At 38.2% G+C, this 24,462-nt stretch overlaps 4 protein-coding genes across 7 annotated transcripts; 1 reads left to right on the forward strand and 3 right to left on the reverse strand.

The window, feature by feature from the left end:
- Positions 1-251: 251 nt before the first annotated feature.
- LOC114748843 (gibberellin-regulated protein 14-like) lies at positions 252-10,900 on the reverse strand. 4 transcript variants are annotated; one of them, XM_028937300.1, is made up of 5 exons: positions 10,889-10,900; positions 10,605-10,787; positions 10,466-10,498; positions 692-914; positions 252-555 (listed from the first exon to the last, which is right to left on the reverse strand). In XM_028937300.1, exons 2-5 carry the CDS (start codon positions 10,659-10,661, stop codon positions 371-373), a joined length of 498 nt encoding a protein of 165 aa, XP_028793133.1. In that variant the 5' UTR covers positions 10,662-10,787; positions 10,889-10,900; the 3' UTR covers positions 252-370. The 4 variants fall into 4 exon arrangements, with proteins under 4 accessions (XP_028793133.1, XP_028793132.1, XP_028793134.1 ...); XM_028937299.1 differs by lacking the exon at positions 10,889-10,900 and having other exon boundaries at positions 10,605-10,851; XM_028937301.1 differs by lacking the exons at positions 10,466-10,498; positions 10,605-10,787; positions 10,889-10,900 and adding exons at positions 1,187-1,213; positions 1,320-1,416.
- On the reverse strand, positions 5,660-8,290 carry LOC114748839 (senescence-associated carboxylesterase 101-like). Its single transcript, XM_028937294.1, has 4 exons — positions 8,107-8,290; positions 7,696-8,023; positions 6,969-7,511; positions 5,660-6,510 (listed from the first exon to the last, which is right to left on the reverse strand). The coding sequence occupies exons 1-4, from the start codon at positions 8,127-8,129 to the stop codon at positions 5,716-5,718; spliced, it is 1,689 nt and encodes a 562-aa protein (XP_028793127.1). The 5' UTR covers positions 8,130-8,290; the 3' UTR covers positions 5,660-5,715.
- A 4,369-nt stretch (positions 10,901-15,269) lies between the features above and the next one.
- LOC114748836 (senescence-associated carboxylesterase 101-like) lies at positions 15,270-17,596 on the reverse strand. Its single transcript, XM_028937290.1, has 4 exons — positions 17,417-17,596; positions 17,006-17,333; positions 16,300-16,821; positions 15,270-16,103 (listed from the first exon to the last, which is right to left on the reverse strand). Exons 1-4 carry the CDS (start codon positions 17,437-17,439, stop codon positions 15,270-15,272), a joined length of 1,707 nt encoding a protein of 568 aa, XP_028793123.1. The 5' UTR covers positions 17,440-17,596.
- A 4,051-nt stretch (positions 17,597-21,647) lies between these two features.
- LOC114748841 (protein ALTERED XYLOGLUCAN 4-like) lies at positions 21,648-23,770 on the forward strand. Its single transcript, XM_028937296.1, has 3 exons — positions 21,648-21,984; positions 22,078-22,361; positions 22,692-23,770. The coding sequence occupies exons 1-3, from the start codon at positions 21,729-21,731 to the stop codon at positions 23,439-23,441; spliced, it is 1,290 nt and encodes a 429-aa protein (XP_028793129.1). The 5' UTR covers positions 21,648-21,728; the 3' UTR covers positions 23,442-23,770.
- Positions 23,771-24,462: the final 692 nt, after the last annotated feature.

The following is a 24,462-nucleotide window of genomic DNA, read 5'->3' on the forward strand; positions in this document are numbered from 1 at the left end:
TAGACTTCCAAAGGAATCTCACATGGATGTGGCAGAGCAGAGAAATGTTCCCGATGCTTCTCAAAGTCAACAACTCCACAAAAACGGAGAATTGTGGGAGATAAGGGAAGTTTCCAAGCAGAGTAATAAATTAAATTGGCCTCGAAAAATCTAGTGTTTCTGGACGATATCTGGGAACAATGGGGATATGGACAACACAGGGAGTGTTGACCTTAAATAATACAGTACAGCCGGTAAAGAACCTGGTGCTTTCTCAGTCTGAGTTATTGAAGGCGAAGAAAAACACTGGAAAAATCATTAATAATGAGGTACAACATAGCATATAGTTGAAAAGGGAAGAGCTCAGGAAATTATGGAATGTAAAATAAAACTAAGGGCACTTGGGTCTGTCGCCGTGGGTGAGCATATCAGTGTAACACTTGCCACAGACTTCACGGTTGCCGAAAGTACCAGGTGGGACACATTTGCAGCGTTCACAGCATGTCGTGCATGCTCTCATACAAACTCTTTTCCTCGAGTGCAGTTGGCATCTATACTCACAAAGCGGCACGCAGTCTGCCCATGAACCAGTTTCAATAATTATCATATCAATTTACGTACTTGCACACACTCACAACTAATAATATCAACCATTGCCCATGGCTTCATGCGTATGTTTGTGTGTGTGTGTTTTTCGGCTACTGGTATTTACCCTTGTTTGATTTGACTATCGGAGCTGCAGGTGGAGCTGGTGCGACCGGTGGTTTTACCGGTGATGGTGGAACTGGGGCCTTATCCGGCGCCGGAGGACTTGGATATGGGGTCTTTACGACTGGAGGAGGAGGAGTTACTGGCTTCACTGGTGGCGGAGGGGCATGCGCCACCACAGGTGGGGCATTTGGTGGTGGTGACAGGGGGGATTTCACGTAGTTCATCTGTAGATCAAATAACATCATGTTTTTCTATTATACATATATTATATACATCTCAATTATAAAGATATTGGTAGCTGATACACTCTTCCAGGGATCTGATTAGTTTTCCATTCTCCAATTTTCATCAGTTACACGCATAGAATCCACTCTCTCTCTGTTTGATTTAGCTAAAATTAAAGAGTGAGCACTCAAAGCTGTTTAAGATGTGTGGCGAAAATTTAGTCTTGGGAAAGCCAAAGCAAACCAACAAAAAGTGAATCATATACCTTTACCTTAACTTCGCCATCATGTGAATGAACCTGCAGAGAGAGAAAGGAGGGAAGATTGCCAAAGTTAGTGCACTTAAAGCAGTCCCACACCATCACTTGTTACAAAAATCTGTTTCTGGGAGAGTGAAGCATATACCTCTGTTGCGACCACAAGGAAAAGGGCCAGCAGAAGAATGGCAGATTTGGAAGCCATTGTTGTGCAGAAGAAGCCAAGAGTATAGGCAGTGAGTGTTGATCGAAGAGTCAAGTGCCAGTTACAGCAGCTTATATAGAGAGGGAGGATAAAGAGATATAATTTTCAAAGCATATTAAAATTTGGCTGCACAGAGTCAGCAAGCTATATTTTAGAGTGTGTCGCTGTCCCCAAAGCTGAGAGATAGGGTGTGAACCCACATGCTTGTGCTGAACTAGAATATACATGCATATATATCATCAAAGTGTGCGTCCGCCAGCAATGAATGGTGCTACACTCGAAGCATGTTCATATGAATGAACTTGAACTAATAATTAACACACGCTTCTCCACAGATGAGATCTCATCACTTCTCACCTAATCATCTCCATATATGACGAATTTTGCAGTCAGGTTACTGTATTAAAATGGACCGTTTTATTGCATACCCTCCTGTTCTTAATCATTCATGTCATCTCAGAGACTTGGAGATCGAGTAACACAAACACTGACTCGCAGCAAGTATTGCACATGGGGCAAATATGGGAAGCACGTGGGCCAAATACTGGCTGGCACCGAAGCTTTCCTTCCTAGTCAACTTGAAGGAGGAGGAAAACATGTCTGTAACACAGCTAATAATGTTGTTGTGGGCAAAGCTAAGGTTTTTGGTATCTGTGCGAGTTTGTAAGTTCATGATTAAAGCTGAAAAGCATAGGAAAGAGCAAAGTAGACAGAAGGACTGCACAACGCACAAGGCCTGGGCTGGTTCCAATGAGCTTCTCCGTCGATTCCAGACTTGAACCAGAAGATATGCCTTCGTCGCCACTGATTGAGTAGTTATTATATGATTGAGGTAGACGTTTAAATATTAATATCTTGATATGGTCCCTTTTTTATTGATCACCGAAATTAATCTTGTTCAAATTAAAGCATTTTATTCTGAAGTTTTTAAAATTTTGAAATAAATATAATGTATGACATTTATTTTCCCTCTTTTTCGAATTTATAAGATTTTAATGGAAAATATTATTTTTGCAGCCAATTCACATCGTAATCGGTGGAATTAGAATGTAGATGCCACGGTAACACGAATGTCCCTTCTCTATGTAGCAAAAAATTTGGTTAAATTGTGACTAATAATTTTTAACTATATTAGTTTAAGGTACTTTTACTATAATTTCTTAAAACTATTTTAAAAATTTCAAAGATTTCTGGCAGAAAATTATAATTATTGGAAAAGAAAATTCTTATTGTTAATCTAGAGAAGCCGTCGGTGATCCTCCCGATCTGACAGGGCCAAGCAGCGGGACTTTAATGACAACGCGACCTTTACCTGCGAAGTCTGCTTGTCATAAGTATTTATATGTAAATTAAGATAAAGTACTTTTTATATACTTATTTTGTATGGTATAAAATATTTAATTAATTTAGACAAAATTAGATAAATTCATTTTCTTTACCAGTACATAAATTCGTATGAATTTTTTTGGCCAAGTAAATTCATATGAATTGGCGTACTTTTTTTTATTTAAGAAAATTCTTTTTATTGGAGGTTTTACATATTTCTAGAAACATTAATTAATCATTATTTCAATAATCTTGATTACTCCAAGCATGTAGAAAGAGGCAGCACTACAAAAACTCTAATGAGGATGTGAATGTAATTATTTCTTAATTAATCGAAAAGGCGGATTTGTTCCCCTCGTTATTTTCCTTTTATACTTTTTTATGTAACAATAATTTTTTTATTGAGACATAATATATAAATAGAATAAAATGGATAGATTAAGAAAATCATTAAATTATCTCCGGTTAAAAAAAGAAAATTATTAAATTATAAACATAAAATAATAGTGAAGAATAATTAAATTGTGGGGAGGGGAGGGAGATGAATAATTGATAGATTTGGGGGGAAGAGCCTAGGATTCCAGAGGGTGGGCCAGGGCCAGCCCAGCAAGTCCCCATTCTATATAACTCGCCCTCACACAAAAAAAATGGCCTCTCTGAAATGTTTATTATTGCCTCACATCTTACCTACTCCGCCTCCTCTGCATCACTATTATTATTATTACTCCTCCTATCCTTAATATAAAACCTATTTAACTAATTTGATTAGATTAAGGAAGCTAGGTAAGTTAGTTAATCATAAGAAAAGTGACATATTTTTCCTAAAATACCATAATCATCTTTTTTAATATCCTCTCTCCCTCTTCTACTTGATTATGGTTGATGGAGTATCCATAGGGGTAATTTAGAGAAAAATGATAAATATGAAAAATGGGTCTTATATTTAGAACCAAAACCAACTCAAGAATTGGATCCTATATTAAGGAGCGGAGGAATATTATTTAGGATATTATTAGGTTGCCTATTCTATAATTGCAAAACGTGACCAACTTGGTCCCTTTTTTTTTGCCAGGGTGACAAACTTGGTCTCCGAGTTTGACTTTCCTTACAAAATCATAGTATCTCTAATCCTAATTATAAAACCTAATTAATTAATTTGAGGAGATTAAAAAAGTAAGTTGAGTTAATTATTTGTTTTGAATAGGTATTGTCTTTCCTAAAATATCTTTACTAATCAAGTGTATTGACTAGAACTATCATTGTTAGAAGGATTACTTTAGAAAAAAATGTATAAATATGAGACAAAGTGGATTGGGGTCTTATATTTAGGACCAAAATAAAAATCAAACAGAATCTTATATTAAAGATCGGAGATAGTACCTTATTAAGATGCATCTACCACTTGCCGTTCTATATTTTAAGAGAGACTAGTCTTTACCATGAACCAATAATATTTATGATATCTCAATAAAAGAAGAAAAACATTAGGTGAAGAAAAGATCTCAGGTCTGCGTGTATTGATAACAACAATTGTTGCGGGTCAATAAAGTTGGAGGAGACAACCCGGCCAGTCAGTTTACGGAATAAAGTGAGGGGCTGAGGTTTTAATTCATCAGACAAATAACCCAATTCTTTTTTTTAAAAGATAAAAAATAAAAGGGGCTGAGTGGCTAATCTTTTGAAGCTAATCTTTTGAAGACAGTGGTAAAGTGGACGATCGGGTGGAAATCACGTCAGAAAGATACCCAGATATAATTATAAGATATTATTTATAATCTATAAATAAACTTTTATAATTAGAATGGGAAGTAATAGGAATATCTAATCTAGCCATCAGCTGGCTTGTTTTCCAAGTCATTATGACCAAAATGATCAGAAAGCATTACTGCGGCTGATAAAGCCACAGGGGTCTTCCCGGATGCGGTGCTAAGAAGTTAAAGTCTACATATATATGACTCCCTTCGGTCTTATTTTTAAGTCTATACTAATTCATCCTTCGCACAGGACCTTTTATAAAACTTAATAAAGTATTCATAATATATTTTTAAAAATACTCTTATCTCTGTCACTCTTAGCTTCTCCATCTTCCCCGTCTCTCTCCCCCAGCTAACTCTACTAATAATTGAAGATTGTTCGAAAAGTTGTTAATTTTCTTTTACTACTTTTAACTAGATTTTTTAATCTCATACAAGTTTTACTTGGCAATAATGCGGCATACAGTATAAATCAAATCATATATGAAAACAAAGATAGATCTAATTCCATTATCATATGACTGATCGAAGTAAGGAGGCAATTGAAATGAAATCATTTAGCAGCTTCTATCATTACGAAGCAGAATCACATGACTGAGCTGCTCACTCAGCAAATCCATTTAATGACATAGCTATATAAAGTGGAGATTGTGATTGGCTTTAATCAAGGAATGAGCTCATGTTTTTATTCAGCAATTTTTGTGACGGCGCATATACCAAAAATTCAGACGGCTTCCTCATCACCATCCTCAAAAGCCACCCCCCTTAGACCATATTGTCTGTGTTTTCAAGGAGATTCTCTCCAAGGAGAAAGGTAGATAATATAAACGGCATTGTCTAGTAATGTTTTGTGTATTGACATCTCCTTCCTTGAAAAGATGTCATTTCGCTGTGTGTTAGTGGCCATGCTTCTTTTGATGTTTGATAACTCGATATGATAATATGATTGTAAGCCCTGTTTTAAAAATAAAATTTTAATTTATATCTGTCTATCCCCAGAAATAGGAGACAAGATGTTATAAATTGCAAGGTACTTTATTGGATATTCACATGATGAAATTCCAGAGCAATCTCAGTGATATGTGACCGTCATTGACGTTCCCATTAACAATGCGATGTCACAATTGCCGATGCTAGCCCGAAGCTTCCATATATAATACTTCTTGCCCCTTCTCTTTTGTATTTTCTACTATTACTTAAATCTGAGATGGTAATTTATTTTCAAACTGTCCTCAGAATGCCTCAATAAGGAAGCATGGCTACTCGTGGGAGAAATCATATTCACCCTTCTCATACATAGCATAATTCTTCATGAAGTTGGCGAGTTGGGAGCCATGTGAAGATCCCTTCAATCTGAAGTAGTCGTTCCACCAACGCATATAGCTACTCTCCTTCAAGAAAATCTCCGGCGACACTTTATAACTACGAAGCAGCCCATAAACATACTCCTCAAACTCCTCCAACCTCTTCATCGCCTCTTCCTTCTCTGCCACACTGGACCCTGCAGCCTTGCATTTTCGCAGAGAAATGAGAGCCTCTTCCACGTGCGCCCAGAAGCAAGAATCCACCGTCAATCTAGATTGCACATTCTTTCTATTTATCGGCTTTGCTTTCTTATCTTCTTCCTGCCACATCTGTAGCTGTTTGTAATGCTCTGATCTTCCTTTATTGACGTAGTCTCGTCCTCCCTTCTTGTAGTATTGAGCTATGTCCAATGGTTCCACCATTCTCCTGTAATTAGTCCCAGCATAGAGCCATCGGGTACGAGAAAATACACCTTCTTTCTGGGGCTGCTTCTCTCCCTCTTCTACCATATCTTTCCAGTAATTGTTGAGGATTTTGACGAGCATGACCACGTCCTGGTCACTTGGAAACCTATCGTTCTTGTAACTGTCATAGTATCCACTTTTACGATTCTCACAAGTTTTCTTGTACCATTCCAGTTGGGCCATATACGTTTTCATTTCATCCAACTTCTTGTGTGGGATAAACAGTTTCCTCTTATTCAGAGTGAACAGCAGCTCCTCCCTCTCCAAATCCTTCACCAGATTGTTCTGACACATCCAATTTGGGGGGCCAAAAAAAAAAAATTCCGGGTTAGAGTCAAACTGGATTTTCTTTACATCATTCTTTCATTCAGTCTGTCTCACTTCTTAATATTGAAGTCTAGTATATTTCCTCAAGAAAGAAAAGAGATACTACTTCCTGTATTTAATATAAGAACTTGATTTTTATTTTAGTCATAAATATAAGACTCTAACTCATTTTGTTTTTTATGTTTATCTATTTTTTCTCAATATAATTTTTATAATAATAGTAATTCTAATTACTAAATTTAATTAGTAAGAATATTTTATGAAAGACAATACATATTTATTATAAATAACTATTTAACTAATTTTTTTAATATAGTCAAATTAGTTGTTATACAGAAAAGAAGAACACAAGGTAGTAAGATCTTCTAGAAGTGCGTGGTGCATTATTTTTCCAGTATATATTCGGGTTGAGATACCTGCGACAAGTCTGACTTCAAAAATCCCAGCACCTGCACCTGCGAAGCGAGGCTCGCCCGTAGTAAATTTTGAGCGATGTTGGGAACATCAGAGTCCTTGCAAATTGCCTTACTACTGAGCCTCTCCACAATATTTCCATATCCTGGGATTTGCGGTCCTTGATTCTGGGTACTCATTTCCTTCAGAAGCCTCGAAATAGAATCGGGGTTCTCAGAACAAGTAGAACCGCAATCAGAACACAAGAGGAATGTTCCGAAGGGCCTGTACGAATCATTGGAAATGAAAGACGAAACCAGTGGGTCAAGGTGAGATGCTACATGCAGAAAGCAAGAGTTCCAAATGCCGCTACGCGATATGGCTTCTTGCAGGTGTTTGTCTCCGATAAGTGGAGAACCGAAGGTGACGCAGAGTGGAGGCTTGTACGATGAATCCATAGGCTTGTCCGATGAAACCATCTTCCCTATGAGCCACAGAGTGAAAAGAGAAGCAACTGATCCTCCAACACCATGCCCAGTGACAATCACCGGTTTCTGCAGATCGATCTGCATTCAGCAAAAACCCAGACACCCAACTATCAATCTCAGTAGTCACTTTTGCTCGAGTTCAGCATCGTTTTGTTTGTTTGACTAGTTCAGTTGTCTGGTATGAGAGTCAACATGCTAAAAAAATCTTAATGACTCCCCGGGGATCCACAGGTTATTGACGACATGAAGGAGGAGTACGTACCTCTGATTTTAGTTGACCAAGACTCTGTCGATGATCATTGAAGAGGGACATTGCGGCTTGATTAAGAGAGAAGCAGGGGATTTTCTTGTAACAGAGAAATTCAAAGGGGTTATCCATCATGTCCGAAGAGCGAAGCAAATCAGGTGGAACGCGGTTTTGATTAGTCTCAAACGCTATAATCGTCAAATCTGATTGAATGCTAAGCTTTTTCCAGAATAGATTCTCGTTTGGATGGGTTTCTGCGTTCAGGTCGGCGATAAGATTCCATGGAGCGGAGAGAAGACCAGAGCTGGCCACAAACGATGCAGTCTCAGGTCCGCTGCTAAATCTGCAACCGAAAGACAAGAAACAGTAAGAAGCAGAAGTGATTCTTCAGAATAAAAATGAATCAAAAAGCTCATATTCACATACAATTGAGTTGCGCCCTGCGTCATCCTCAATCTTCAGTAATGTTCAAGAGCAATTCGTAAGAGACGACTACTCAGCTCTCGGAGATGACGATATATAATCAGCTAACAATTGCACACGAAATTCCCTGGAAGACGGGCAGAAATGAAGTGCGACGTTCGGTAACTTTCTAAGTCAATACGCGCCTGAAGTCTTCTTCTCTTTTTCTTTTTCTTTTTTTTTCACCCGATTGAGTTGGAGATAAACAAACAAAAAGCGAATAACAAGATCCTTGGCGGGCAAGCAGACATGGCAAACTCCAAAAAGACTCTTGTTCTCGTTGCGGGATTCAGCCCATTGGTTACAAGGAACGCCAATTACGTCCTGTGATGTTTTATTTGTAATACGCCTGGGTGTTGTTCGACAACGAAATAAATTCCTTGATAGTTAGGTAGGTGTTGGTAATTCTCTAGAAAAGGAATATAAAGTCATTTTTTGAAAGAATTCAAGGCTGCAAAATTACAAGTGATTTCCCAATCTTCCGTTAATAACTTCTTTAAGGAGAGGCAATTGTTTCTATGTATAATTCGCATGCTCCTACATAAATAAAGGAGCATGTTACCATGTAAAAAGGTAGGCCAAAAAAAAAATCGTCACCATGTAAAAAGAATTCCTCAACTAGAAGAAACAGAGTCAGAGACTTAGAAGTGAAAAATTGTCTGTATTGTCAGCAGTTACAGCGTATACAAAAATTATTTCTTTACTTTGTTATATCTTCTAATATGTCTCGCTGAATTTGTATAGTTCGTTCACTTTCTACAACAAATCAAGCTCGGTTTTTATGAAAAATGTAAAATTTTCAGTTCCCCCCTCCTCCCTAGCAAGGATAACCACATGAACTGGGCCTTCTTGACTTCTTCATTCCCGGAAGCAGCATAAAGTACTGAGAATCAATAACTTTTCCCTTTCAGTAACAAAAAAGGAAATTCCCTTTCTTCACCCTTCTTCTTTTGGGCCACCATGCAACATTTCAGGCTCCAAAAAACTTCATGCCCCAAATGTTCCAACTCCATTGATCCAATGTTGTCGGACTATAGTTTTTGTTCAATAATTACAAAAAATGCTTCACTATTTATATCAGCTATAATTATTTCATTGAACACGCTGCATTATTAAGTTGCACAATTTTTTTCCCCGAAAGGAAACTAGACTTCCAAAGAAATCTCACATGGATGTGGCAGAGCAGAGAAATGTTCCCGATGCTTCTCAAAGTCAACAACTTCACAAAAACGGAGAATTGTCGGAGATAAGGGAAGTTTCCAAGCAGAGTAATAAATTAAATTGGCCTCAAAAAATCTAGTGTTTCTGGACGATATCTGGGAACAATGGGGATATGGACAACACAGGGAGTGTTGACCTTAAATAATACAGTACAGCCGGTAAAGAACCCAGTGCTTTCTCAGTAATTGAAGGCGAAGAAAAACACTGGAAAAATCATTAATAATGAGAACAGCATAGTATATAGTTGAAAAGGAAAGAGCTTAGGAAAATATGGAATGTAATATAAAACTACGGGCACTTGGGTCTGTCGCCGTGGGTGAGCATATCAGTGTAACACTTGCCACAGACGTCGCGGTTGCCGGAAGTACCAGGCGGAACACATTTGCAGCGTTCACAGCATGTGGTGCATGCCCTCATACAAACTCTTTTCCTCGAGTGCAATTGGCATCTATACTCACAAAGCGGCAAGCAATCTGCCCATGAACCAGTTTCAATAACTATCAGATCGATTTACGTACTTGCACACACTCACAACTAATAATATCAACGATTGCCCATGGCTTCTTACGTATGTTTGCGTGTGTGTGTGTGTTTTTCGTCTACTGGTATTTACCCTTGTTTGATTTCACTATCGGGGCTGCGGGTGGAGCTGGCGCGACCGGCGGCTTCACCGGTGATGGTGGAACTGGGGCCTTCTCCGGCGCCGGAGGACTTGGATATGGGGTCTTTACGACTGGAGGAGGAGGAGTTACTGGCTTCACTGGTTGCGGAGGGACATGCGCCCCCACAGGTGGGGCATCTGGTGGTGGTGACACGGGGGATTTCACGTAGTTCATCTGTAGATAAATAACATCATGTTTTTCTATTATACATATGTTATATACATCTCAATTATAAAGATATTGGTAGCTGATACACTCTTCCAGGGATCTGAATGGTTTTCCATTCTTCAACTTTCATCAGTCATACGCAGAGAATCCCCTTTCTCTGTGTTTGATTTTGCTAAAATTAAAGAGTGAACACTCAAAGCTGTTTAAGATGTGTGGCGAAAATTTAGTCTTGGGAAAGCCAAAGCAAACCGACGAACAAGTGAATCATATACCTTTATCTTAACTTCGCCATCATGTGAATGAACCTGCAGAGAGAGAAAGGAGGGAAGATTGCCAAAGTTAGTGCACTTAAACCAGTCCCACACAATCACTTGTTACAAAAATCTATTTCTGGGAGAGTGAAGCATATACCTCTGCTGCGACCACAAGGAAAAGGGCCAGCAGAAGAATGGCAGATTTGGAAGCCATTGTTGTGTAGAAGAAGCCAAGAGTGTAGGCAGTGAGTGTTGATCGAAGAGTCAAGTGCCAGTTACAGCAGCTTATATAGAGAGGGAGGATAAAGAGATATAATTTTCAAAGCATATTAAAATTTGGCTGCACAGAGTCAGCAAGCTATATTTTCGAGGGTGTGTCGCTGTCCCCAAAGCTGAGAGATAGGGTGTGAACCCACATGCTTGTGCTGAACTAGAACATACATATATATATATCATCAAAGTGTGCGTCCGCCAGCAATGAATGGTGCTACACTCGGAGCATGTTCATATGAATGAACTTGAATTGAACTAATAATTAACACGCTTCTCCCCAGATGAGATCTCATCACTTCTCACCTAATCATCTCCATATATGACGAATTTTGCAGTCAGGTTACTGTATTAAAATGGACCGTTTTATTGCATACCCTCCTGTTCTTAATCATTCATGTCATCTCACAGAGACTTGGAGATCGAGCAACACAAACACTGACTCGCAGCAAGTATTGCACATAGGGCGAATATGGGAAGCACGTGGGGCCAAATACTGGTTGGCACCGAAGCTTTCCTTTCAAGTCAACTTGATAGAGGAGGAAGACATGTCTTTGACACAGCTAATAATGTTGTTGTTGGCAAAGCTAAGGTTTTTGGTATCGGTGCGAATTTGTAAGTTCATGACTAAGCTGAGTTCATGACTAAGCTGAAAAGCATAGGAAAGAGCAAAGTAGACAGAAGGACTGCACAGCGCACAAGGGCTGGGCTGGTTCTCATGAGCTTCTCCGTCGATTCCAGACTTGTAGAACGAGATACGCCTTCGTCGCCGTTGATTGAGAGATATGCAGTTAGATGAGATGGACGCGGACGTTCAAACACTAATATAATGATAATAATAAAAAATATAGAGTATATACTAAGTTCAGGGAAAAAGTACTTCTCTATATATTTTATTGCTATTATATGCATTTAAATTTTTACTGTTGATAATTATCTTGATATGGTCCTTTTTTTTTAATTAATTGATCACCGAAATTTTGAAATAAATATAATGTGTGAAATTCATTTTTACCTTTTTTCAAATTTATAAGAATTTTAATGGAAAACATGCTAACTGATTTTGTTTTCCAATTCACATTGTAATTAGTAGAATATAGATGCCTCTGTAACACGAATGTCCCTTATCTTTGTAGCAAAAAATTCTTAAAATTACTTTAAGAAGTTAAAAGACTTCTGTCAAAAAATAAGTAAAGGAAAATTATAATTATTGGAAAAGAAAATTGTTATTGTTGCTCTAGAGAATCCATGCTTGACCCTCTAATCTGACGGGGCCGAGCAGCCAACTTTAATTAACTACAACGCGACCTTTGCTTGCGACATTGCGAATGTTTTGTTTTTTTGACATTTTAGTGTTCTGCTTATCATAAATATTTTTATGTAAATTAATATAAAATACTTTTCGTGTACCGTCAAACATTTAATTAATTTAAACAAAATTACATTTTCTCTACGAGTGCATAAACTCATGTGAATCTTTTTGGCCAAATAAATTCATATGAATTGACGTGCTCTTTTTTTATGATATTTTTTTGAAAAACACTGTTCTTTTTATTGGAGATTACTACTGGTATGTAGAAAGAGGCAGGACTAAAAAAACTATAATGAGGCTGTGAATGTAATTACCTCTTAATTAATCGAAGAGGGGGGTTTGTTCCCCTCGATGTTTGCCTTTGATACCTTTTCATGCAATTATATTTATTTCTTGAAAGACGAGTTAGTAACAGTATTTTTTAGTGAGACATAATATGTAAATAAAATGAACTGGATAGATTAAGAAAATTATTACAAGCACAAAATAATGTTGAAGAATAGTAATTAAATCGTGGGGTGGGGAGGGGACGGAGATGAATAATTGATGGATTTGGGGGAGAGCATAGGATTCCAGAGGGTGGGCCAGGGCCAGCCCAGCAAAGCCCCATTAAATTCTCCTCGTCCGCACACCAAAAAGATAACATTTCTGAAATATTTATTATTATTACATCCGATTCTTAATATAAGAGCTCATTTAATTTTTATTTTGATTATAATTATAAAAATATAATATAATTTATTTTTTATATTTATCTATTTTTTTACAGTAGTCTTTGTAATAATGATAATTTTAGCTGATACATTTAATTAATAATGATATTTTAGGAAAGACAACACTTATTTATTATAAATAAATAATTTTTTTAATCTACTCAAATTAGTCAACTAGCTCTTATATTAAAAAGTATAGGGTATCTCACATCTTACCTACTACGCGTCCTTTGCATCACTGTGATTTAGGACACTATTCATAAATTACCTGTTCTATAATTGCAAAACGTGACCAACTTGTTCTCTGAGTTTGACTTTCCTTACAAAATCATACCTCATTAAAATGGATCTGCCACTTGCCTTTCTATATTTTAAGGGATATTAGTTTTTACTATGAACCGATAATAGTTATATGATATCTCCAAAAACATTAAAAGAAGAAAAACATTAAGTTTAGATCAAAGATCACTTTTTACTGGAGGCAAAATTAGAAGAATTATAATGAGGTTCTAAAAAAACTAATTATAAAATGAGTTTTAGAAATTGTCATCTCCTATTTTAAAACTTGTTGTTATTATTGAGATTTTTTAATAATTTTTTTAGATTCATTGTAATTCCTCCTGTATTATTTGATAGGAATGATTGCTGCAGGTCAATGAAGTTGGAGGAGACAACCTGATCTGTGAGTTTACGGAATAAACTGAGGGCCTAAGGATTTAATTCATCAGATAAATGACCCAGTCCTTTTTTTGGAAAAGAAAAAATAAAGGCCTAAGCAGTTAATCGTTTGAACTTTGAAGTCAACGGTAAATAGTAAAGGGCATGATCGGGCAAAAAGTATAAACCATATCGGAAGGATGCCCAAATAATGTCTAACCCAGCTATCACCTGGCTTCTTTTTTCAATCATCATGACCAAAATTATTAGAAAGCAAGATTATGGTTGATTAAGCTACAGGGGCGTCCCTGGACATGTTGCTGAGAAGCTAGAAGTTTACCCCTCTTATCCTATTTATAAGGCACTTTCAGTATGTTTCACACAGATTAAGAAAAATCTTAAACTATATTAATTATCATTTAAATTTTAATGACTTTCCAATTTTATTCCTGTTTAATATGTATTATACTTCCTATTAACAAAGTCAATACAATAATAAATGAAGGGTAAAATTGTACATCCATACAAAAAATTTCTCTCAGTACCTTATAAATAGGACAAAAAAACCTTCTCTCTCTACCCTATAAATAGGACCAGAGGAGTAGATATGTTACTCTTTCCGGTCTTATTTTTAAGACTGTACTCATTCATTCAGAAGCTTTTACAAAAATTAATAAAATATTCATAATATATTTTTAAAAATGCTCTTATCTCTTTCACTCTTAGCCTTTCCATCTTCCCCATCCCTCTCCCCCAACTAACTCTACTAATAATTGAAGATTGTTTTGAAGAGTTGTTAATTTTTTTTTTATTAACTACTCATTAGGTCTTAAATATAAGATCAATTTTATAATGTAATTTATACTATAAGATAAGTTTATATGTAGGACTTGGGGAATAATTTTTTTAATTTTATAAAAGTTTTGCTTGGCAATCTAGCGCATACAGTATAAATCAGATTATATATGAAAATAAAGGTAGATCTAATTCCATTATCATACCACTGATCAAAGTAAGGACGCAATCGAAATGCAATCACCTCCGGCTTATATCACCTTATACAAAGCAAAATCACATGACTGATCTGCTCACTCAGCAAATACATTTAATGACATACATAAAGTGGAGATTGTAGTTGGCTTTAATCAACACATACCAAAGATTCAGAGAGCCTCCTCATCACTATCTTCAAAAGCCACCCACTTAGACCATATTGTCTGTGTTTTCAACAGGAGGAGTCAAAAAAGGTCATGATAATATTGAAACTTGAACATGTGGAAAGTATTCTCTCCAAGGAGAAAGGTAGATAATATAAAAGTCGTTGTCTAGTAATTTTTTGTATTGACACCTCCTTTCTTGAAAAGATGTCATTTCGCTGGGTGTTAATGGCCATGCCCATGCTTCTTTGGATAACTCCATATGATAATATTTATTCGGTTTTTAATATAAGATTCATTTTATAGTATAAATTGTACTATAAAATGAGTCTTATATTTAGAATCGGAAGAGTATAATTATAACCCCTGCTTAAAAATAAAATTTTAATTTACATCTGTATATCTCTAGAAATTAGAAAACAATGTTAAATCGCAAGGTACTCTACTGGATGCGCACATGAAAAACTACATTTTCTGAAATGGGGTTTCCAAGTCTGCATCAATGCTTACCCATTCCAGAGTAGTCCCAATGATATGTGACCGTCATTGACGTTCCCATTAACAAAGTGATGTCACAATTGCCGATGCTAGCCCGAAGCTTCCATATATAATACTTCTTGCCCCTTCTCTTTTGTATTTTCTGCTATTACTAGAATCTGAGATGGTAATTCATTTTGAAAATGTCCGCAGAATGCCTCGATACGGGAGCATGGCTACTCTCCGGAGAAATCATATTCACCCTTCTCATACATAGCATAATTCTTCATGAAGCTGGTTAGTTGGGAGCCATGTGAAGATCCCTTCAATCTGAAGTAGTCGTTCCACCAGCGCATATAGCTGCTCTCCTCCAAGAAAATCTCCGGCGACACTGTATAATTCTTCAGCAACCCATACACATACTCCTCAAACTCCTCCAATCTCTTCATCGCCTCTTGCTTCTCTGCCACACTGGACCCTGCAGCCTTGCATTTTCGCAGCGAAATGAGAGCTTCTTCTACGTGTGCCCAGAAGCAGGAATCCTTCGTCAACATAGATTGCACATTCTTTCTATTTATCGGCTCTGCTTTCTTATCTTCTTCATGCCCCTTTTGTTTTTCTATCCACCTCTTCTGATCTTCTTCCTGCCACTTCTGTAGCTGTTTGTAATGCTCAGATCTTCCTTTACATATGTAGTCTTGTCCTCCGTCCTTGTAGTACCGAGCTATGTCCAATGGTTCGACCATTCTCCTGTAATTAGTCCCAGCATAAAGCCACCGGGTACGAAAAGGTGCAGCTTCTTTCTGGGGACGAATCTCTACCTCTTCAACCATATCTTTCCAGTAATTGTTGAGGATTTTGACGAACGTGGCAATGTCCTGGTCCCTTGGAAACCAATCGTTCTTGTAACTGTCATAGTACCCTGTTCTCCGATTCTTAGAAGTTTTCTTGTACCACTCCAGTTGGGCCATATACGTTTTCATTTCATCCAGCCTCTTGTGAGGGATAAACTGTTTCCTCTTATTCAGAGTCAGCAGCAGCTCGTCCCTCTCCAGATCTTTCACCAGATTGTACTGACACATCCATTTAAGGGGGGAAAAAGACCAGTCAGATTCAAACTGCATTTTCTTTACATCATTCAGTCTGTCTCACTTTTTAATATTGAACTCTCTGTTTTTTTTTTGTTCTTCAAGAAAGAAAAGACAAAATCTTCTAAAACTGGTACATTATTTTTCCCGCATGGATTAGAAATTAGGGTCGAGATACCTGCGACAATTCTGAATCTGAAAATCCCAGCGCCGGCAACTGCAAAACGAGGCTCGCCTGTAGTAAATTGTGAGCAATATTGGGAACATCAGAGTCCTTGCAAACTGCCTTACTACTGAGCCTCTCCGCAATATTTCCATATGCTGGGATTTGCGATCCTTGATTTGGGGTACTCATTTCCTTCAGAAGCCTCGAAATAGAATCGGGGTTCTCAGAACAAGTAGAACCGCAATCAGAACACAAGAGGAATGTTCCGAAGGGCCTGTACGAATCGTTGGAAATGAAAGAGGAAACCAGTGGGTCACGGTGAGAGGCTACATGCAGAAAGCAAGAGTTCCAAATGCTGCTACGTGATATGGCTTGTTGCAGGTATTTGTCTCCGATCAGTGGAGAACCAAAGGTGATGCAGAGTGGAGGCTTGTCTGATAAACCCATCTTCTCTATCAGCCACAGAGTGAAAAGAGAAGCAAGTGATCCTCCAACACCATGCCCAGTGACAATCACACGTTTCCGGAGATCGATCTGCATTCAGCAAAAACCCAGACACCCAACTATCAATCTCAGTAGTCACTTTTGCTCGAGTTCAGCATCGTTTTGTTTGTTTGACTAGTTCAGTTGTCTGGTATGAGAGTCAACATGCTAAAAAAATCTTAATGACTCCCCGGGGATCCACAGGTTATTGACGACATGAAGGAGGAGTACGTACCTCTGATTTTAGTTGACCAAGACTCTGTCGATGATCATTGAAGAGGGACATTGCGGCTTCATTAAGCGAGAAGTAGGGGTTTTTCTTGGAACAGAGAAATTCGAAGGGGTTATCCATCATGTCCGAAGAGCAAAGCAAATCAGGTCGGACACGGTTTTGGGCAGTCCCAAACGCTATAATCGTCAAATCTGATTCATTGCTAAGCTTTTTCCAGAATAGATTCTCGTTTGGATGGGCTTCTGCGTTCAGGTCGGCGATAAGATTCCATGGAGCGGAGAGAAGACCAGAGCTGGCCACAAACGATGCAGTCTCAAATCCGCTGCTAAATCTGCAACCGAAAGACAAGAAACAGTGAGAAGCAGGAGTGATTCTTAAGAAGAAATGGGAATCCAAAAGTTCATATTCAGATACAATTGGGTTGTGCCTTGCGTCATCCTCAATCTTCAGTAATGTTGAAGAGCAATTCGTAAGAGACGGCTACTCAGCTCTCCAAGATGATGATATATAATCAGCAAGCAGCTGCACAAGCTGGGAGAAATGAAGTGCAACTGTGCAAGACTCGACGATTTGCTCCTCAAAGTCGTCGAACTCCTTCAATGTCATATCCCCAGTCCGACGGTTACCTACCAGTCCCAAGAGCCAACTACCAAGGCTCCGAAGCCCGAACCACGTGACGTCGTTTTCCGCTGGGCAAATGGTTATGGAAAGGTTTTACTAGGGGAATGAGTTTGGCACTCAACGTTCAAATATATTTTTCAATTTTTTTAAAATATTTATTTTAGTAGGTATATAATTTAAAATAAGATAATATCTTAAGTAAAAAAAAAAAAAGATAATATCTTAAGTTAATTATAAATCTTTTAAAAATATTTTTATTAAAAATATTAAATTTAAACTGTATAAATCAGATCTAAATAGTTCAAAATGTTTATCAATAAATTGGGTCCGAGGGATTATTGCATCTTAAAACCTCACGAAAAAGAAGAAAGCTATAAGAAGAAAATGACAGGGTTTTAGTAGTTGATCCCACTTGTACATGTTATTGGATATCACTCAAATTCTCATTCACAGTCATCCGCAAGGACAATTTTTAGTTTTACATATAAGTCATTTTTCTGGCATTTAATGACGATTTTCTAATTTTATTTTTATTAAAAAGAGAAAAAGGTGATAATAATTTGGGATCACTGAGTTGTATATAGGTGAATTTGTTTGCTTTCGGCATTGTCATCGGAGCAGAACTCGGATGTAACGGAGCATATGAGTTGAGCTCTGATAAGGAGAGAACGAGGGAGGTGGACCAAGAAATTAGTAAACTGGAGGGTGGTGGGCGTAACAATCAAACTCAGAAATATATGTATATATAATGACAGAACAATATCAAAGCAAATGCTATACTGTTCTCATCACAATATGGACAAAATCTTACTCAGAAAGAAAACATTTGCAGAAAGGGAAATGTCAGAAGAACAGAAGAAGAATTCCAGAGGGAGGGAAGGAGCCACATAGAGAGAAGAGAGATTCCATAGTCATTCCACATCTTCCGTAACCAATTTTACCCTTATTATACTGACTCCTCCGCCTCCAAAGCTCACACTTTCCATGCTTCCCACTTGTTCCTATCTTGGGCCTCCCATTAGGGCCCCTAACTGGGCCCAAATCCTTTATGACCGTTACAGTGGGGTATGAAGTATGATTTAGGAGCCTGCTTCAACATGAGGCAGTTGGGATATATCATGTGGATTGGTTCATTCGAGTACAGTGGTCTAAAATTGAGGGACCATGCTCCGCGTAATGGACTGTTGTGTTCTGGACATGTAGTGTAAGCAAATCAGTTTTACCTACCAGAAGCTGAATGAAGTTTGTTAGAGGGACAACTACTTACAGCCGATGTGCAGTTCACCACATCACTAAGTTCTTCTTTTCTGCGAATAGTCCTTTACTATTAACCCTTTGCATGATTCCAGTTTGGCATTAAATGGGTAGAGAAGAATCTCTACGCACTTCAATTTATCTACAAACGTTTACTCTGATACTGTAATGTCAAACGATCGACTTGTCTGTACTAAAATAATCAATGCTTTGACTTTTGGATAATGATTCGATTTGATCGCAGGAACAAACTTGATATTTGTATTGACATCAAATTTACACATAAATTGAAGTCGGCTTGTTGAGCAAAGTACATAATTAAGCTTGTAATCAGCATCGTATAACATTCAAACTCAATGAGTTTATAATGAACATCAAGACGTGGTTTAGTCAACCGTAATTTTTTCTCAAGACAGTGACATTTGAAACTGAAGGAAGGCGAGAAGAGTCAAAACAGAATCGAAGTGTAGGGAGGAGACTAGCCCATAACGATCAAGTGCTAAGGCGTACGTACGGTGCAAGTTGATAAATTTTGTGGAAAGAGAGTTAAGTCAGTGTGTTGTTAGGTTCTTCCATTCAAATATTGAAAAACCAAATTCGCTGGAGACAGCATTATTGATATAAGGATGAATTATTCTTAATTCACAAAATTACATACTACCTCTGGTCCTTAATATAAGATTTCGTTTGACTTTTATTTTCATCCTAAATATAAGACCCTAATCCACTTTCTCTCTTATATTTATGTATTTTTTTTAAGATAGTCTTTCTAACAATGGTATTTCTTATCAATTAATAAGGATATTTTAGGAAAAACAACACTTATTTATGACAAATAACTAACTTAACTTCTTTCATTAATTTTTTCAAATTAGTCAACTAGCTCATACTCCTCCGGTCCTAATTATAAGACCCAATTGACTTATTTGAGGAGATTAAGGAAGTAAGTTAAGTTGGTTATTTATAATAAATAAGTGTTGTCATTCCTAAAATATCCTTGCTAATTAAGTATATTGGCTAAAACTATCATTATTAAAGGATTATCTTGAAAAAAATACATAAATATAAGAGACAAAATGGATTGGGTCTTATAATTAGGACCAAATAAAAAGTCAAATTGGGTCTTATAATAAGGACCGGAGGAGTATAATTAAGACCGGAGCTAGTATAATATTATCATTCTTCTATAGCGTGAAATGTCTGCGTGGGGTGTTAAGTCCTAATTCTAATGGAACTATATTACACGAGAATTTTGTAAGAAAACCGAATCATCTGATGTGAAGTTATAAAAATCATGTTGATTTTAGTTTGAACATGATCAAAGGATGTTTAGATGGCAGGGGGTGTATTGAAATGAAAGGAGCTTCTAGTAATTTTGAGCAATTGGCGCATATAATGCAGCTTTCGTACCAGTGTTGATTTTAGTTTCATAAAGTGATCTATCTGGAGAATTCTGATGTATTTGTGTAGGCCGTTTGGGTAGGCAGATTGTCCCGGCTCACAATTATGAAGTTTCCTTAAATTGAACTGCAGATCTGCAGGTGTGATGTGATCATGACGACGCCAAGTGTTCGATAAATTGCCCCAGTGTTGACCCTCACCCCTCTGCAGCCAATAACGCAGAATCCAAAGTCTTTCTCTGGCATTTGAAAAAGAAGAATTATGTTCTTCATAACCATAACTCAATCCAACTAGCCTTCTGAACTAAAAATCCTATTTGTAATCTCCTTGGTATTTTATTTGATGAGTTTATGCCTACTGCTCTGTTATTCAGTTCAGACGACAGGCAATAATTTTGCAGTTGCTGTTGAGATGCACTGCTCAGGTGGGTAGGTGATGTAGTGTTCATTCATGAGATGAGTTGGTTGGAAAGAAAAAGAAGCTGCATTGGACTCACCTTAACCATCCAGACAGAGCGCGATTGGATGCTTCTTTTGACTCGACACTTCATTGAACTGTGCGTCCAATAAACTTGGATTCTGCTTCGGAACATCGTTGGCAGTGGCGTCCATTACACAATTGAATAAGGTCAATGCACTCAATTGGGGACCCCCTTTTCAGGAAGAAAGTTAAAAACGGAGGGAGAGTGTTCCCCGTGGGCCATGTCTCTATATTCGCACTTTGTCTGTACATATGGTGGTTGGGGAAGGATGATTGGTCCGTGACCTGCACGTGCTTTTCTCTTTCTCCATCATTATGGATTGAAGTTTCGTCGGTCACTACGATATCTAAACAAGATCTAAAAAGTAACAACATCATGATAAACGCATCTCGTTCTTTTGTGACGAGATACCACAATTTACGTTTTCAAACGGAGAAGAGGGGACGTGCAAGTGGCCAAAAAAAAAAGGCACTCCAAACAACGCATTTGAAGCAGCGGCTTCGTCAACTTTGCCACCCTCTTGAGTCTTGTCGAAAGGGCTTTAAAAGGCTTCGTGGACTGCTTTTTGGTCTTTCGCTCCTCCCTTGGTGATGGATGGGTAAGTCATAAAGCGCACGATGGTATGAAACCATTTTTATGCAGCTGTATGGACTTTAAACCCCTTCACCATCCTACTTCATAGGACTTGGCCCCCGACAATTCAGGGCATTTAGATGGGTCCACCACCTAATGAACCTCACATGCATTGTTCAACTTCGCTTTGCCATGTGTCAACCTCCCACGGTTGAGTTTAGAAAGAGATAAAGTGCTTGTTGATCTTGCTTCTTTTACCCTTCGAGAATGTGAATTATTTTAAGTCAACAAGCAGTGTGCTTTAATTTTTGTTACAGAAACAGAAATTATTTGGGTTCTCACGGTTTTCTCTCTAAACCCCTCTTCTCTGGCCGTCTGTTGGTGTCGGAGAAGACCATGAAATCTTGGGCCACGCTTTTTCTGGACAGGATTAATGGCTATAGCAAATGGGAGAGATGCCTCAACAGAGGAAGTAAGGTGCCTTTTGTTTTGACGTCTCTGTTCGTAGCCTCCATTTTCGGTGTCTTCCTTCTCTATTCCCCAAATCCTTTGTCTGCCATGTCCATTCGAGGAGGCTCTGACACAGTTGAGAAAAACTTTCAGAAGCAACAAGAGCTTGTCAGTACAAATTCTACGTCCAAACCACAGAAAGGTAAGTTTCACATTAATCGTCCCCTTCGTCCTCTTGCCTCTCGGCTCTCGGCTCTCGGCTGAGTGAACACAATTTGGAATTTGGGTTTTGCAGAGCAGAAATGGTGTGACCTGTTTAAGGGTCGGTGGGTTGCAGCCTCAAGAGGACCGCATTACACGAGTTCTAGCTGTACGACCATCCCAGATACGAAAAACTGTCTGAAGCAGGGCAGAAAAGATAGCGATTTTCTTAACTGGAAGTGGAAGCCAGAGGAATGCGAACTTCCGAGATTTGATCCTAAAACCTTCCTAGACATGGTTCGAGGGAAGAAAATGGCGTTCATTGGCGACTCTGTGTCAAGGAACCACATGGAGTCCCTCCTCTGCCTTCTGTCCCAGGTCAGTGTTGCAAGTACTGCTGACACATGAATTCCCATTGTATTTTACGCTAAGCCACTTAAATTCCAAAGCAGAATTGTCTTAGGGGATGGGCAGAGTTCTTGTTATTCCGCTGAATACGTAATTATCCAAAACCATGTATTATTACGCATTGAACCCTCCCAAGTATTTTTGCTTGCACTAAAAAGGTATGCGATTCCCAGCACGTAAGCACTGGACCTTGGCACAGCCCAGCTGGGTGTGGGTATACAGACAAAGCGAAAATATCTCAGGGGCTCCAAGTAAACCAGAACGTAGAAAAGCATTGACACGGCTTGTATAATTTTACAGGAAGAAATCCCAAAGGGTATATACAAGGACTCGGAAGATCGGTTCCGAAAATGGTTTTTCCCAGAGCACAACTTCACTCTTATGTCCCTGTGGAGCAGATTTCTGATAGTAGGAGAGGAAAGAATGGTAAACGGCAAAGGGTCCGGCATTTTTGACATGAAGTTAGATAAAGTAGACGATGATTGGGCCATACAATTTCCCGACCTGGACTACGCAATAATCTCAGACGGGCATTGGTTCTTCAGGTTGCTGTACCTTCACGAAGCAAACAAACCGATAGGATGTGTATACTGCCATGAACCAAATATCACGCACTACGACGTCGACTTCCCCATAAGAATGGCCTTTCGTTCTGCATTCAGATACATGAGTAACCACAAAAGAAGAGTGGCTCTGTTAGTGAGAACATTTGCGCCATCCCACTTTGAGAATGGAGCATGGAATGGCGGAGGATACTGCAACAGGACGAGTCCAATGAGGGAGGAAGAAGTTGACTTGGAGAGCGTGGAGTGGAAAGTGAGGAATGTGCAGATACAAGAGGTGGAAAGAGCGAGAAAAGAAGGGCATAGAATTGCAGAGTTGGATGTGACGAGGGCGATGCTGATGAGAGCAGATGGGCATCCAGGGGAGTACTGGGGAAACAAGTGGATGAAAGGTTACAGTGATTGCACACATTGGTGTATGCCTGGTCCCATTGATGTTTGGAATGAGTTCTTGCTCGCACTTCTCACCAGGGAACCTTGGTTCTGACCTCTCATCACTATGGAGTTTAGTATCACATTCTCCTGGGGCGCTACTTTTGCTCTTGCTCAATCCTCAACTTGAGGCATCCGGCTATATATATACATATTCCATTTGTATATCAAGCTTCATGAGATCTCACACTTAGGAGGATCATAACATATTTTTCACCTTTCCATACTGAGAATCAAACTTCTCATCGAGATACTTCCATTATATAGTAGAATATAATAGTATTCTTATAGTGGTATATTCTATTCTAATTTCTTATTCTCATTATATTAACATAGATTGGCTTTCTTTCTCTCCAATAATGGGTTCATGTATTCGATTTTCAACCTCTGAATCCAAATCTTTACTCTTCCCTGAAGGCGGGCGGGTGTTGATTTGTAATATTTGTAGGGAATGGGCAAAAATGACTAGGATCTATGTTCGAAATATACTCCATCTTAACATCTTTGTTTTGTTCCAAAATACATTGATATTCTTCATCTCAATCTAACACTAACGATTCATTCACAATAGCATAGCTTTTTATCGGTGTAACTAAAAAGCATATGCAATACCCATTTGAATTTCGTGCTTATTTGAGCTTTTAACCTAGAAAAGCTCAGTTGCTTCTCCAATCTATCTACAGTAATTTGTTTTTTTTTTTGAATTTATGTGCCCAGAAAATAAAAGCTTTTTGAAGTTTTTTGGGGCCTTTTAGCCTTAATCAAAAAATGACGTTGTTTTTTCTTTTTGTTAGCGGGCGTGTACGTGTTCTGCGACGGTGAGTCGAATCATGATTTACCGTATACACGATTCCAACATCATTATACGTTGCAGTCAGTGCTACATGTAGAGGTGTAAATAGGTCAGACGGCCTGTCAGGGGCCTATAGCCTGGCCTACATTTGGCCTGGCCTCGCCTTGCCTGTTTTCCAAAAAAGACAGGCTCAGGCCTGTTTGAAGGCCTGTTTAGTTAAATAGACCAGGCTTAGGCTTTTTAAAAAGCCTGTTAAGCCTGTTAGGCCAGCTTGGGCCTGTCA

The sequence above is a fragment of the Neltuma alba genome, unplaced genomic scaffold (genome assembly GCF_004799145.2).
Source record: "Neltuma alba isolate B1F8T4 unplaced genomic scaffold, ASM479914v2 tig00005830_pilon, whole genome shotgun sequence".
In the NCBI taxonomy this organism is placed as follows: domain Eukaryota; kingdom Viridiplantae; phylum Streptophyta; class Magnoliopsida; order Fabales; family Fabaceae; genus Neltuma; species Neltuma alba.

What these genes read in the sequence shown, in the direction of transcription:
- LOC114748839 (XM_028937294.1), bottom strand. Translation starts at nt 8,129, where the DNA reads ATGACGCAGGGCGCAACTCAATT. An exon ending in TTGGTCAACTAAAATCAGAG is followed by an intron (nt 7,512 to 7,695) that starts GTACGTACTCCT and finishes TGCTGAATGCAG; the next exon opens with ATCGATCTGCAGAAACCGGT. An exon ending in TGAAGTCAGACTTGTCGCAG is followed by an intron (nt 6,511 to 6,968) that starts GTATCTCAACCC and finishes TGGATGTGTCAG; the next exon opens with AACAATCTGGTGAAGGATTT.
- LOC114748843 (XM_028937300.1), bottom strand. Translation starts at nt 10,661, where the DNA reads ATGGCTTCCAAATCTGCCATTCTTCTGCTGGCCCTTTTCCTTGTGGTC. An exon ending in TCCTTGTGGTCGCAGCAGAG is followed by an intron (nt 10,499 to 10,604) that starts GTATATGCTTCA and finishes CTCTCTCTGCAG; the next exon opens with GTTCATTCACATGATGGCGA. An exon ending in ATGGCGAAGTTAAGATAAAG is followed by an intron (nt 915 to 10,465) that starts GTATATGATTCA and finishes TTTGATCTACAG; the next exon opens with ATGAACTACGTGAAATCCCC.
- LOC114748836 (XM_028937290.1), bottom strand. Translation starts at nt 17,439, where the DNA reads ATGACGCAAGGCACAACCCAATT. An exon ending in TTGGTCAACTAAAATCAGAG is followed by an intron (nt 16,822 to 17,005) that starts GTACGTACTCCT and finishes TGCTGAATGCAG; the next exon opens with ATCGATCTCCGGAAACGTGT. An exon ending in CAGATTCAGAATTGTCGCAG is followed by an intron (nt 16,104 to 16,299) that starts GTATCTCGACCC and finishes ATGTGTCAGTAC; the next exon opens with AATCTGGTGAAAGATCTGGA.
- LOC114748841 (XM_028937296.1), top strand. Translation starts at nt 21,729, where the DNA reads ATGAAATCTTGGGCCACGCTTTTTCTGGACAGGATTAATGGCTATAGC. An exon ending in TACGTCCAAACCACAGAAAG is followed by an intron (nt 21,985 to 22,077) that starts GTAAGTTTCACA and finishes TGGGTTTTGCAG; the next exon opens with AGCAGAAATGGTGTGACCTG. An exon ending in TCCTCTGCCTTCTGTCCCAG is followed by an intron (nt 22,362 to 22,691) that starts GTCAGTGTTGCA and finishes ATAATTTTACAG; the next exon opens with GAAGAAATCCCAAAGGGTAT.